This window comes from Anticarsia gemmatalis, chromosome 5 (assembly GCF_050436995.1).
Source record: "Anticarsia gemmatalis isolate Benzon Research Colony breed Stoneville strain chromosome 5, ilAntGemm2 primary, whole genome shotgun sequence".
Classification (NCBI taxonomy): Eukaryota; Metazoa; Arthropoda; class Insecta; order Lepidoptera; family Erebidae; genus Anticarsia; species Anticarsia gemmatalis.
Window position 1 is genome coordinate 13,862,584 of NC_134749.1, and position 15,769 is coordinate 13,878,352.

General features: G+C 36.7%; 1 protein-coding gene across 1 annotated transcript in view; it reads right to left on the reverse strand.

Annotated features, from left to right (window-relative positions):
* LOC142973295 (pickpocket protein 28-like) overlaps positions 1-15,769 on the reverse strand; it is a 57,378-nt gene that overhangs the window by 15,777 nt on the left and 25,832 nt on the right. The window contains exons 7-9 of the mRNA XM_076114935.1: positions 11,461-11,734; positions 10,233-10,289; positions 493-616 (exon numbers count right to left, since the gene is read on the reverse strand). Of these exons, the coding sequence (XP_075971050.1) occupies positions 493-616; positions 10,233-10,289; positions 11,461-11,734 (455 nt within the window). The remainder of the gene's footprint in view (positions 1-492; positions 617-10,232; positions 10,290-11,460; positions 11,735-15,769) is intronic.

Here is a 15,769-nt window from a genome sequence, read left to right on the forward strand (position 1 = left end):
CACGTGTCGTGTAAAAGCCTTATTAACGATTCTCTTCGAACACTACATTTAATTAGTCCGCAATTACTAGCTGGGTAAATAAAAACCTGGTGCGTTATGAATCTCATTTTAGAGGCTTAAATTAATTTCATCATAGGAAACATTTTTAAAGAGTAATCAAACGTGAAGATTTTGTCAGAATTTTTTTTTTATCTGGTTAGTGGTTCATCGCGTGTCAAACTGTTCAAGCTGGCCGATAGCTTTCTAAATGCCGTAACGGCTGACTGTGTGCTTATTTCGGAACAATAGACTGTCTCTCGTGTATTGCTCCTTAGCGCGGAGATGCTTCGCACCAGTACAGCGGAGTTTAACCGGCCACCTATCCATAAAAAGTCTGTGCGAAGGGCATCTTAACATGTAATCGACAATTCTGAATCTATACATAATATAGATCACACAAATGGCCGTTGAACATGATTACATCTAACAAAATGTGCTATTATTTATACATACGTAACTTCTGGAGGGTAGTTCTGTGGTAGAAACGGCGTCAGGTCACTTGTCATCCTATATCTCTTGTCACGACATTCTATGTAGCATATCGGTACGCACAGCATTTCTTTGCGAGATTTGTATACTGCAATAAATGGAAAATTTATATTTTTTACTGCAACATAATAAAGGAAAGCGTGATATTCTTTGGCAAAAGCTATGCCGCGATTAGCGTCTGAAGCACAGTGATTTGAGGATAAGTGTAAGTAGCGCGAGCCCTGGGGACTATTTTTATTATGGTTCCTAGTTCAAGTTGTCTGCACTATGATAATTTAGGAATCAAAGTAATGATTTACGAATTTTATTTTTACAATATCAGTCAGCCAAGCCTTTCTTCCAACTATGTTGGAATCGTTTTCCAGTCTCACCGGATGCAGCTGAATACTAACATTTTAAATGGAGCGACTGCCTATCGGACAGCCCAGTTTTCCGGGTTCTAACTCGATACGTCGGTAAGACTGGTTGTCAGACTTTCAAGCTTCTGACTCAGTAGTCAGAAGCTTTTTACAAGGTCGTTGCCAGTGCAACGACCTTATAAAAGGTCTATATTCCCCAAGAATTTTATAAATAAATTCAAAGTACTGAATTGTAATTTATATTTCCAAACCACCACATAAAAGCCTGAAATTAATTTTTGTGCTGTCACTAAGCGGTTAACATATAAACGTGGTATAAGCGTATATTTTTCTAGTATTACCTATACATATTTCAAAGAACACTTTATGTTAGAGTAAGAAATCTCGCGAATAAATTTCAGACTTCATTTCAACCTTTCTCATAGAAGTAAGGTATAAGAAAAAAATCTCTTTATAAAAGGAGTTCTAAAGGTTTGTTCAGAAGGCATACATTAAAACTGTATATTCGCACCTAACATAAGACGAGCACGTGTGGAACCTAGTTCGTGAATAACTATAGGAGTGTATTTTATTTCGATTCTTACACGAGAGAAATATATGCGCTGTCGACAAGTATGTAGCTGTATCGGGGCTGGTTGAACTTTGTTTTTGTTATTTCTATGTCTGGAAAAATCCTCGCATAGAGCGGTCGATGTCTTGTAGAAAAAAAGTCGAACTGTTTTGTGAACTTCTTGAAAAACATAAGAGCTAGCTAACAAAAAGCCGGCAAGCTATTAATAAAATTTTGCGTGAAAAACTAATTTTGGGAACATTTTAAGTATCAAAATTTTAATTCTTAATAGTACGGGCTGAAGAAAAATGTGCTGCTGAACGTGACCTTACTAAATCGGTATTATTTTACCATTTGAGGAATAAAAGCCGATCATAACGTTCAGAGTCTCAATAAAACTTACATTTCACATTTAGACTCTATAAAAAGAAGCCTAAGTATTGTGAACGAATTGAAGGATTTCTTTTGATTTTGATTGTGATATACTACGATTTATTGTCTATTATATTTAGTCAATCTTTTATACAGGGTAATAATAAAAAATAGTGTTAAATACTATTTTATTATTATTATAATAAATTACTATTTAACACGGACTTTATTCAGAATTAAGGAAAATAGATATTGAGTCTCACGAAAGCCGAGCTCAGCAAAACTTGGTTTTCTTTAGAGAACTGAAATTTTACTTCACCTTAAAAATATACATACGAGTATATACATACAAATAACCCCGCCTGCCCCCAGGCAGGCAATGACCAAAGAACGCCACTAGGTACGATCTTTACAAACTTCCTTTGCCTCACTCACTTCCATACATCTTGTCATACAGGATCGCCGGTTACCAGTACTACGCATCTTTTTTCAAGAAATCGCCTTAAAGCATAAGGCCATTATTTTTTATACGCACAACGTAAATTATAAAAGTCTTTAGTATATTGCCTCAGGTTTAAACCTCCAGACATTTGCGTGGGAATCGATCGCTTAAACTACAACTTTAGGCAGTTGTCCCACCGCCAACGATGAACGAGAAACGAGTTGGCGATCAGCGGGAAGAGAGTGTAGTTTCGATAGTTTTGTGGCCGCGCTATAAGGGAGTGTGTAAGTGCGACGAGCGATTACTCGCGCTACTTGCCCGTGGTCGCTCAGTCTTGTGCAAACCTGCGCATCATACGTGTTTACTAACAACTCTAGCTGCAAGTTCGGCTCTATGGATGCGTTTTTTTTATTAAATTTGTCCGACAATATCGTTCTCTGTGGGACACAAAACTGAGTTCAAAAGAAATGATCAAGTGAATGAGCACCGCGAGTTTATTTTCGAAAGTTTGTCGCTTAGCGATAAAACTAGTTAAGCGAGTCGTCACCGGCAGTGTGAACAGTCAGCGATTAACTATTTGTATATATGCATCTCTTTTATTTACACGGAATGTTATATCTATTGTACGTTTTTTGAGCGAGAAAATAGTCGATAATTAATCGTTTACTCGCCGTTGGTGGGACAACCGCCTTAGTAGATATGATTGGAAAAAAAACTGACTACATCAACCTTATTATTTCTGAAATAAAGTATTGATTAAGATAAACTTTAACCGTATGTATCTCAGCGGAGATACCTATCGATATTTTTAACAAGTTTAAAACTTTTTTTTAAATAATAAATGTATTCTGCATTCTGTTTAAAATAATTTCAGTTTGAACTAAAATCACAGCAGTTAAGAATAACAATATTTTTCTGCACGAAGAAAATATCTTGGATTTTCACTTCAAATTGCAGACGCTTGTATCTCGTAACTTTCAGGTTGAGAGCTCTCGCACATATTATGAGAAGTATAGAAAACGACAAATGTATAACATTTTTCACGTATTTGAAGGAACAATAGGTTTCCTCGAGGACTTGAGTCCAGGAATTCTATTGTCACAAATTGAGGAAAAGTGAAATACGATATCTTACCTACATTAAGGAGCGGTCGCTTTACTGCTTCAGATTCTTTTACAAGTGTTTTAGGGAGCTTTGATAGCGTATTCGTATGTCAGATATGTTATATGCTCTGCAAAAAGAACTAGATTATTTGATTACTTTTAACCAGGATTTAGGGCGAAGTCACAACACTGTGTTGGAACAACGCATGGCAAAGGCGACGACACAGCAACACAAGATTTATACCCTAAATGTTAACAATGCGTCGAACGCAACGCGTTGGTGTGCCCTTCCGTGTTTCTATTCTTAGGTTGAACAACTCAAATCTTACTCTCTTACTAATATTAGATAAAGTTATTAACATTTTTTTGGACTAACATTGTGTAAATGATAGTAAATAAATATTTGAATTGAGAAACTTTAAAAGAAAGTTAGTTAAGTAAATTAAGAATTGTGGCAGAAGAAGTACTATTAAAAAGGCAGACTTGCACTTTGAAGATCGCCTTGGGTCTAATTTTATCCGTTGCACAACCGCAGAAGTTTATTTTATTTTTACACCAATTATTTCGATTCCCTGTACAGAAAAAAATGGTAATTTATGTTTAATACATTTAATGAGGGCATGCATTGGCATGCACGATCCCCAACCCGCACTTGGCCAGCGTGGTGGACTCAAGGCCTAACCCCTCCCCCCCGTTTGGGAGGAGACCCTTGCCCTGCAGTGGGACAGAAACGGCCTATAAAAAAAAATGTATATTATAGTAGATGCGTACAAATATTCGCCAAAAAATTAAAGTGTATTCAAATATGTATTATTATTTACAACATAAAAGTATATTAAAGTATCTCTACCATTAATCTTTAGAATTTAGTTGTAGTAGATTCTCTAGATACGTTCTCAATGTTCTCGCTAACAGCCTATTACAGTTCAAATACTCCTGGGAGGGTTCACCTCGCGTGATCTGCTCTCGTTAAATCGAGAGAAATTACTTCAATACCTATTAGATCGTTTAATGAACCAATCATATTTCATTCCAGAGCATTGGGCAGAAAGTCTGTTGGGGATTGGAGATCGGGAAATTATAACATTAATAAAATTGTAAGGAGATTGTACTCATTATTTTGTATGGGATCTTTGATTTTGGTTAATTTATAAGTAATATTGTTGTTCTTCTTCTTATCGTATGGTTAGTGGTCAACCTAGTGTCAAAGTTGTTCAAGCCGCCCGAGAGGCCTTTGACATGGCTTAACGACTGTTATCTTAATTGACAACAACCGGGACCGACTTTATACATGCCCTCCGAAGCACGGAGACGCCCAGCTCAAATACCACTATGCGGTCACCCATCTATGGAATGACCGCGCCAAGGTTTGCTTAACCCACAGATCGTTTACCGACCGGTGAGCGCAACTGGCTATGGATATTGTTGTAAAAAAAGGAATCCCTAGAGTGTTAGGGAAAGTCAAGGCGCGATTTTTTTCCTGTTAAGGACAGACGTTACCAAACGTGGTTCTGTTGCAAGTGACTTTTATATTACGCGAATATCGTGGAATGAATTTGATTTCTATGTAGGCACGGGAGATGGCTCGAAGATGGAAGGTTTTTAAAAGTTTCGTATAATAGTTTTTAGGATTCCGCACCAAAAGTGTAAAATCGGAATCCTGTTATTAAGCCTCCGTTGTCAGTCTCTCTGTCCGTTTGTCCGTTAGTCGCCAGACTGTATAAACCGTAATAGCTGCAATACAGCTGAAATTTTCACGAATTATGTATTTCCGTTGCCGCTATAATAACAAATGGTCCCCATACAACAATTTTTTTTTAGTACAGATCCCTTCGCGTTTGAGTCCGACTTGCACTTGGTCGGTTTTTGTTTAAGACTAGCTGACCCGCGCAACTTCGCTTGCGTCACAAAAGAGAGAATGGGTCAAAATTTTCCCCGTTTTTGTAACATTTTTCACTGGTATTCTGCTCCTATTGTTAGTAGCGTGATGATATATAGCCTATAACCTTCCTCGATAAATGGACTTGGAGTCTAAAAGTGGACATAACTTTTACCTCCCAACTTTTAAAAATATAAGAATTTTAAAACAGGCTTGTCTATCATACTAGCTACCAATTAAAACAAAAAGTAAACCTAAACATGACATTTTATAAGCTGTACGAATTCTTCATATAAACCTGCCGTTCGCCTTTGATACGAACATAGTTTGTAAGTGATGTTTGTTTGTTTCAATGGTTTAGTATAAAATAAACATTTTTCTTTGAGTGCACCCTTTATTTATACTCGTGCCTCCTCTTACTCTAAAATATATTTTTTAACTGACTTAAACAAAAAATAGGTTATTTATTCGAAAGTTTTTACCTTTTTTACACTTAACAAATACACTCAGCGGCAGAAAAAGTGGCCCAAGCGCTTATCGTGAATTTGTAAACAAATTAAGTTATATACGAAAGATATATTGTTGTATGTAGTTGCGAAGTGATCTGTTTAGTGTTATGAAGTGTTTAATTTCAGATTAATTTAAGTGACGGATGACTTTTCCTAACAATGTGTGTTAGACCTGAATTCAGTGTCGATTCGAGAGGTCAGTTGAAATCTGTATTTTGAAATATTGCTGCAGAGGAACGATTATTTTTATGATTTTTATTGATTATTGGTCTATTTAGATTTCAGAAAAGATTTGAAGATGCCACTTACTGCTGAACAAGTGGCTTAGGTGGTCTTGTTGTCCGATCAGGGCCATTACCATTAAGAGGTGGCTGCATTATTTAATGTATCGCGTACCACTTTAAGGTCTGCGATTAAGAGGTATCGTGAGACTGGTCTCTACACGCGGCGACCAGGAAGTGGACGAACACCAAGTACATCCGCCAGAGATGACCGATTTGTTAACCTCGAAGTGCTGAGAAACCGCTTTCTGACAGCGTTTGAGCTTCACCAGAGTCTTCAAGCGGCACGCAGAGTCATTCTTAGTGAACGGAACGTAAGGCGAAGGATAAGAGAACGTGATTTACGGGCTGGAAGACCAGCCCGAGTACCAGAACTCGAGAGACACCATCGAGTTGCGCGATTACGATTTGCTCGTAAACATGTGAATTGGTCCATCGACCAATGGAGCAAGTTCTTGTTTACCGATGAGTGCTGAGTAGCATTAAGAGCACCAAATAGTCGTGAGAGAGTGTACAGACGCCATTAATAACGGTTTCTTCCCAACACAACTCGTCAGCCGGTCAGTTACAAAGGTGGGTCTGTTATGGTGTGGGGAGGGGTATGTTTGGAGGCACGTACGGAGCTTGTCATCGTAGATCAGCGCCTAACGGCAGCTGGGTACATTGAAAAAATTCTCCAAGACCATGTTGTAACACTTATGGATTTCATTGGTTGGGAGGATTAACTCTAATGCAGTTTAATGCGCGCGCTCATAGCGCCCGCGTTGTGGAATCGTACCTTGCTGATATCGGGATTCAAAAACTGGCTTAGCCTGCTCGCAGTCCAGACATCAACCCCGTAGAATATGTCCGGCACATGCTAAAAAACGATGTAAGTGCACTGCCCAACCCACCAAAATCACTTGGTGAGCTAAAAACCGCTCTAGTCAGAGTGTGGGATAAAATTCTTCAAGAAGTAATTAAAACATCCTAAAAAGTATGCCAGAACGCATGCAGGTCACCATAAATGTTAGAGGAGTTAACACGCGGTATAAACTTTATTCTTTATTTGGTACAGAATTAGTTTTATGCGAAAACTTTCAAGAAACGATTTCGAAAAAAGCTGTATTTTTAAAATTTTTCCCATTTCTGATAAAAAATTACGACTATTTAGTGTAAATTGTAACTAAACTTGTGTATAAACTGTTTAACTAATAGTTATAGCCAAAATAATAACCATGTATTGTTATTATAAAAAGATTTATCGTAGTTTTACTTTGGGCCACTTTTTCTGCCGGTGAGTGTATATCAATAAAAACAAAAATACAACAAAAAGTCACACAAATATTTTATTTCGGTGGGAATAATACATTCTCGATAATCAGAGTCAGGCACGTGACTAAAAAGTAGTTACTTGGTTTATACTCGCATTTTAAATAGAAATTAATAAATCACACGAAATGAGAAATGAAGTCAAAACTTACAAATTAACCATCGCACCACAATAAATGTTCCAAGAATGAATTAAACTACAATATAATAGACTAAATCCTACAAACAATTAAGTACACCTCCTTTAATACACCACATATAGTATATGGGGAGCTCGTGGTTTAGTTCACAACAGCCGCACGAATCGATCTCTGAGGTTAAGCTACGCTTGCCGAGGTTGTTCCGTGGATGGTTGACCATAAACATATCGAGTTCCTCCGTGTTTCGGAAGGCACGTTAAATTGTGGGTCCCGGTTGTCATTTTCGAAGATCTTTGACAGTCGTTAACAGTACCTAGTCAGAAGCTTGAAAGTCTGACAACCAGTCTTACCGAAGGGTATCGTGTTATAGCCCAGGTAACTGGGTTGTGGAGGTCAGATAGGCAGTCGCTCCATGTAAAACACTGGTATCCAGCTGCATCCGGTAAGACTGGAAGCCGACTCCAACACAGTTTGGAACAAAGGCTAAGCTAATATATGTATATATAGTAAACAGTAAACAAAATTGAAGTAGACATCTGACATCACACCAAACCTTATTCATAATAGTAATCTTTAGTAGTGAGGCCACTAAAAGACCGATAAAAAACATAACGCTATATATTTATGTTCTTGTATTTCAGTTTTAGATTTTTTTGACCCATGACTGGAAAGGGACTCCTCCCAAACGAGGGATTGGTAAGGCCGTGGGTTCATCATGCTGAAGAAATGTGTCAATGTTGTCAAGTTTTTATCACGTATTTTTTTTCACCGTAAGAGCTAATGATAGTTACTGCTAATATACACATAACCTCGATATGTTGTTGATGTTGTCTCTTGCATTTGCGTGCGCTTTGCATATACTTTTGATACTACATGTCCCGTGTTTATAGATAAATTGAATATGAATTAGGTAAGTAAGTTCAAAATAATAAACAAGTCGTACGCAAAATTGAGTTCAAGAGAGTAAAGATTAATGATTACGGTTTTAGCTAACTAAATGGGTATCTATTTATCTATAAAATATATATGTACTAGCTGACCCACGCACCTTCGCCTGTGTCCAATAAGAGAGAATGGGTGAAATTTTTCCCCGTTTTTGTAACATTAATTACTGTTACTCTGCTCCTTCTGGTCACAGCGTGATGATATATAGCCTATGTCCTTCCTCGGGTATCGAAATATCTCCATACCAAATTTCATGCAAATTGGTTCAGTAGTTTAGGCGTGATTGAGTAGCAGACAGACAGACAGACAGAGAGACAGAGTTTCTATCTCATTTGTAATATTTGTATAGATGTACAACATACTGCTGTTTTATAGTCTGTCCGACTTATGGCCCATCAAAAACTATCACCAGCTTTACATATAAAATTGGTATTAATGAAGGGTATTTCAAAGGTGTGTCCAAAATAGTATAAGAGCCCAAAAACGGCTTAGTCTCGAGGCTATGTGGGCGTGCGTGTGGGTGTCGAAACTTTGAATAAGTAGTCTTATTCTCTAACAACAACCAAACCGGTTGTATTGAACACACTCAATAATGTTTTTGAGGTTTTTTATAACTATGTTTATATACAACTACATAATGAATAATAATGTCCTGGCAGTTAAAGCGGCAAGTTTCATTGAAACCAGAACTATTATGAGTAGATCTTTGTTTATAGGGTCCAAGTTTGTGCACAAAACAATTGTATCTTCTATTCGTTCACTCTCATAGTTCGTTAGGATAGCTAAACCGATCGTGCCGCAAATGCAGTATAATACCTCTATATTAATATATAATTCTTCTGTAAGTGTGTATGTCACTGAACTTCTCTTAAACGACTGGACCGATTTTGATGAAATTTTTTGTGTGTGTACAAGGGGATCTGAGAATGGTTTAGATTCACAGAAAAAAATAAAAAAATATATAAAATATAAAATTCTCGCGTCACAGTTTTCGTTGCCATACTCCTACGAAACGGCTTGACTGATTCTCATGAAATTTTGTGAGCATATTGAGTAGGTCTGAGAATCGGCCAAAATCTATTTTTCATGCCCATCAGTGACAATATATATTTTTTAATTTACATGGCAAAATAACGTTTGCCGGGTCAGCTAGTACCTCTATATTAATTAAATTGGTTTAAACTTCGAATGATAGATCATTGGCCAAGTAAATTTTAAGTAATTTCCATTAAGCAACAATTCATTATTTGTTCTTAAATTGATGGCAAAATCTCGCAATACACACTTTACAAAACAATGAAATACGCTTGCAAGATATGCAGTCAAATAATCCAAAAAGAAAACATCTTCGCCACGCCACCCCACGTAGCTACCCTAAAATCCTGTTTTTTTTACGCTACGCTGCTACTTAGCCTAGACACCTACTATGCTTAAGCCTTACTTACTATGTATATTCTTCGTCTCTACTCCATCTCTGCTACGCTTCTGTTATGCCTTTTAAACGTAGTCCAATGCTTGAGGCATACACCTGCGCCCTGGGTGGAGTGTAGGGTTATGTGGGACTTTCTCGGCAGAACGTCGCGACGTCTACGTTATGTCTACACTACGCCTCTGCTACACGTGCGCTACGCGTGAACTACGCGTGAGCTACGCCTGCGCTACGCGTGAGCTACGCCTGCGCTACGCATGACGTACGCCTGCGCTACGCCAGTCTATGCTAAATCCTCTACGCTACGTTTACTTTACGCCTCTTCTACACGCGCGCTACGTCTACGCTTATACAATTATTATATTTTCTATTAGTTATACGTACCTGTAACATTGTTCAAACATTTCAAGTCTTCAAACTCACAAGTGCGTGTCGTGGGATCTGAAATGAACGTTAAGATGAACAAAATATGTTGTTATCCTAGCTACTTTATATTCAAAGTAATTGGCTAATATATAATAATTGGTGATTTTAAATTATTTTTTCTAGCATTTTGACTAAGAATAACGGTTGTTGTTGTTTGTTTGTCGTATGGTTAGTGGTCAACCTAGTGTCGAAGTTACTCAAGCCGCCCGGGAGGCCTTTGACATGGCTTAACGACTATTATCTTAGTAGACAACAGCCGGGACCGACTTTTTACGTGCTCTCCGAAGGACGGAGACGCCCAGCTCAAATACCACTATGCGGTCATCCATCTTTGGAATGACCGCGCCACCGGTTGCTTAACCCACAGATCGTTTACCGACCGGTGAGTGCAACTGGCTATGGGCGCCTCATAGAATAACGGTAATAATGTAAAAGTATTAAAATCTATTAGACTCATATCCAGCTTTCGATTTCGGTTAAGTATTTATATTATTTTTCGTAATTAATGTTTCTCGTTCTGGTGATACTAATGATAAGATAGACAAATTGTGATGTCAAATGCAATGCTGATTAATTGCGTTTGACATTTTCCTGCGTAGATCACAGATAGCCGCGCCCGAGGTGTATTTGTGCAGTTCACTCATCCCGCCGAAGAAACAACAAAGCGGACGCTCGTTTATCACATGTTTGTTTATACAGTCAAAACGTATGGCAAAGTTTAGACATTACGATAAATAAAAATAATAAATACATATGTCATTAGCTGAGAACATTGCAAAAAAGAAGTAGTTTTTTTAAAAGAAAATCAGGAAATATTTATTTTTGTATATTGTATATTTTATTTTTGTTAGCCCATTTACGAAGATGTCATTACCTAATCGTACCTAATAATTTTGAATATACTCTAATCAATCTTTCTATAAAATCAAATCAAATCAAATAGTATTTATTGCGAATATAGGTAGGTATACAGATGTTATAATTTGAGTAAGTTGCCAACTATATTCAGCCACATAACATGCAGTCATTAGAACAATATCATTTACATCATATTATTATTATTTTATTAAGGACATGTTACATAAGTTTTATATCAGTCAAATATTCATGTGCGTCATAATATGCTTTATTTATTAAAATGGCCTTCAACGAAAATCAAAATCAACTGACTATTAACCATACTAACCTCTAGGATACTTATAAGGCACACAATTACAAGCCTCCAAATAATTCCTCATCTTGCACTCCGTACAGCAAGTTTCAAAGCTATACCGATCCGTATGACCCAAGAAGGCTTCGTTATGAAACCAGCAGGCCCTCTTGTCAGGGTCTACCCTTCTTATGTCTGACTGACTTTGAAACACCATCGGTTCTACCTTCAAGTCGACTGACTCTCCAATTGTTATGTACCGGTAGATGACAGAGGTTTCTGGGTAGTCGTTTGGATCGTTAACTAAGACCTGAAAATGGGTAAAAAAATCTGCGGGTAGTAATCTAATTTGCTTTGCCCAGCAGTGGGACATTAACGGGTTAAATTTATTTATTTTATTAGTAATCTAATTAGGCTATTTCAATATTATATTGTTTGCATGAATTAATGGGGTAAACTTAAAGTAATAGTACATATCAAAGCAATAAGTTATATAAATGACAAAAACAAATGAGACTATTGTTACACATATGATATACAACAGGGTCTTCTCATAATAGCTGGTGATATTTTGGGAGGTGATACTGCCCATGATTCTGTTCACGAATACGCAAAAAAGATTTTTTTTTGGAAAACTTTATTTTTTGCTTTTCTGTAGTGTGAGTGAGCGCTCGTATTTCTATTCATTTACATTTCAACAAAAAAAAGTAATATCTAATTATTTTAACTCAATCTGGCAAAAAAACCAAAACGATGTTTGTATTTTATCTACATTCGGGTTATCTTCATTACGTGGTCTCGATTTTATCTCTATTTATTTCACTCGTTTTCTAACACTAATAATGACTCAAAGTATAAATATCGTTCAGACTCAGACTAACTCAGTTGCTATCTGCATGAAGACTTAAAGAATGTTTAATGTCATGGTACAATAAAAGAATGTGCTCAAACCGTTATATTATCCTTTCAATCCGTTTTAACATTATTAAAAAAAAAACAGCATAGCAATCCCACGAAAAATTCTTGGAAAATACACTCAGAGCCTTGGCAGAAAAAGCATAAAATAATACCAGATGGTTTTCAAAAAACAGGAAATAATTATTCCATAAAAGCAAAACGAACCTAATTATGATGGATGAATGTTATATTTAAGTAAGCCTTAAAACAATTACAAAGGGCCCAGACCCTCGTTAGCGGATCCAAAATTTAACAAACACGGTTCATTTGTTCAACAAAATTAATTATTCTGTTATAGGTGAAATGCAAGGAGCTCAACTTTTCTGCCTTAGAACGTAGCGTTAGAACATTTTTATATATATAATTCTTCTGTAAGTGTGTATGTCACTGAACTTCTCTTAAACGACTGGACCGATTTTGGTGAAATTTTTTGTGTGTGTTATGATGATAAATTGATGAAGAGTTTCTGTCATCAAAGTATTTATTCTATTTGTGTATAGAATATGCAAACGCTACGTTGGCTATTTTTGCTTGAAAAATAATAGTATTTCATAAATTATTAAAAAGTCTTTAAAAAGAATTATGTAACTTTAAGATATTTTTTCATCGTTTGCACGGTCACCTTAAAGTGGATCGAGTCACTTAAAATGAGCATTGCATTTCTTAATTAATGTGACCACAACCGGGACCTACTTCTTACATGTCCTCCGAAGGACAGCCACACTCAGATACCACTAAGCGGCAACCCATCTATGAAATGTCCGCGCCAAGGGTTGCTTAACTCACATATCGTTTATCAACCGGTGAGTGAAAAGCTCAAAGTAAAATTCGACGACAACTATCTTATTCGGAAACTGTAATCCGTTTACTAAGTAAGTAGTTGACCACTTCCTTAATTTGACACACGTGCAAAAATATTACACGTGTGAAACTTTCACCGCCTCGAGGCCTTAACAAATTAATGTTATAAACTGGAGCTGTATCTATGCTGTGATATTAAAGCTTTGGATATTGCCAATAGCCATTAGGTAATCACGGGAAATTTGATTAAAAAGAGATTGGTAATGCGAAAATGATTTTCTTCCCGAAAATAATACGTTTTCAATATTTATGAAAGTTAAATAATATTTTGAGGTGTATTTAAAATTTTAAGTACTTTGTAGCACAACAAACTAACTTGACTCAATAAATGAAATAAAAAATTGTATGTAATCGAAAGTAAGATTAAGTTTTTTATTCCGCTAACTAATGTATAAACTAACTCAAATCAATGCGGTGAAACATCAACCCAACCAAAAACGATCCAAATTAAAAATCCCATGATTACGTTAATCGCTATTTTAAAATAATGAATACTCTAGAAAACTATTCTCTACGACATAATTCACACAAGCTTTAAATAAAGTGTGACAAATTTATTCGATCAAAAGAAAATGACATTTGGAACGTGTTTATCGCAGACTGGGCTAATAAGTGTCGCAAAATCACTTCTAAAGTTCCCAAATTAATTAAGTAAAACTCTCATTCAATAAGTTTTATCCAAAGACTTAGAAAAAAATAGGTCAAATATTTGTACTATAAGAGCAAGAGGAAAACCGTCTGTCTGTCGGTCTGTCACACTTTTATCATTAGTCGTATAAATCTACTTATTTTCTGCCTTCTAAATCCTACGAATATTATAAATGCGAAAGTTTGTGAGTATGTATGTATGGATGTTTGTTACTCTTTCACGCAAATACTACTGAATTGATTACGATGCAATTTGGTATGTAGGTAACTGAAGACCTGGAATAACACATAGGCTACTTTTCATCTCAGAGTTCCCGAGGGATATACACAGGAAGGATTTCCACACAGACGAAGTTGCGGGCGACCTCTAGTTATTTATAATATTGCACAATATGGCGTCTTGCACAATGTTTTTAATGTAATTTAAGCTAAGTATCAGATTTTCAAAGAGTATTTGCAATCCGGTCTCTGCATTCCTAATGGAAATCCAATATTCTAATGGTTGGTAATAACCGAAATGGATTTCTTAACAGATATTTATATCTATTAACATTTGCTTATTAAATTGTGTCAATAGAGCACATTTACTTTCATTTAACTGCATGTTTGGCGCAGTGGCTTAAGCGGTCGCGGTGTGGTGGGTTCGAATCCCACCCGGGACAAATCTTTGTGTGATGAGCACGAGTATTTGTTCTGAGCCTGCTTAGTTTGGAATCAAATGGCCGTGTGTGAGTTGTCCAATAATATTTGTTTATTTCCTATTTCAACCCCTTCTTAGGGTTCCTACACACAGTGCCGGGTGTGCGATCAGGCTATGCGGCTTGCCGACGTAATTTGTTTCTAGCATTCGAGCGGTAATGCTGAGTATTGACAGCTCTGCGCAGCTTGTGCCGCCGGCATGTGTGTATAAACCATTACGTAGTTTTTGAAAATGCTTGTACTAAAGTTGAAGTAGTAAAGCCGTGCCATGGCCGTGGCATTTAGCCGTGATAGTTTAACAAACAGGCAGATCATTTCTCAAATGTTATTTTTGAACTGAGTGGTAGTAACTGTATATGACTGCTGATCACTAAGTTAGGGTTCTATACTAATTTGTACCAACATATTTTTTTTATGTTAACAAAATTACTGATTGTAGTAATGAACGAATAGCGGTTCACTCCCTATTTTATGGAACTAACATTGTTAACGGACACAAATGAGAGTGTTTTATATATACAATTTCGAGTATCACGGGCATGGTGTTATAAATAAAAAATAATATGTGAATATATGCTGAAATTCAACAAAAATAGTCGCGGTGAAAAGTTAGTAAGTACATAAAAAACTTTATATCAGCTTAGCCTTTCTTCCAAACCATGTTGGAGTCGGCTTCCAGTCTCATCGGATGCAGCTGAGTACCAGTGTTTTACATGGAGCGTCTGCCTATCTGACCTCCACAACCAAGTTACCTGGGATTTAACACGATACCCTTCGGTAAGACTGGTTGTCAGACTTTCAAGCTTCTGACTACTGTTAACGACTGTCAAAGATCTGCGGAAATGAGAGCCGGGACCCACAATTTAACGTGACTTCCGAAACACGGAGGAACTCAATATTTGTTAGATGGTCACCCATCCACAGATCAACCTCTGTAAGCGTGGCTTAAACTCAGAGATCCATCCGCGCGGCTGTAGCTAACTAAGCCTCGAGCTCCACAACAATTTTAAGAACAAGTAAATGGATTAAATGGATCTATTAAGTTGGAAATCGGGCCTCGGCAGAATCTTGATTAAGGAATTCTTAGAAACGAAGGAATTTTTCAAAGGATTTTAGAGACTTCGGTGTAGGAGGCATTTTAAAAGTAAATTATTTTTCTTTGAACTATTTTGTTCTATAG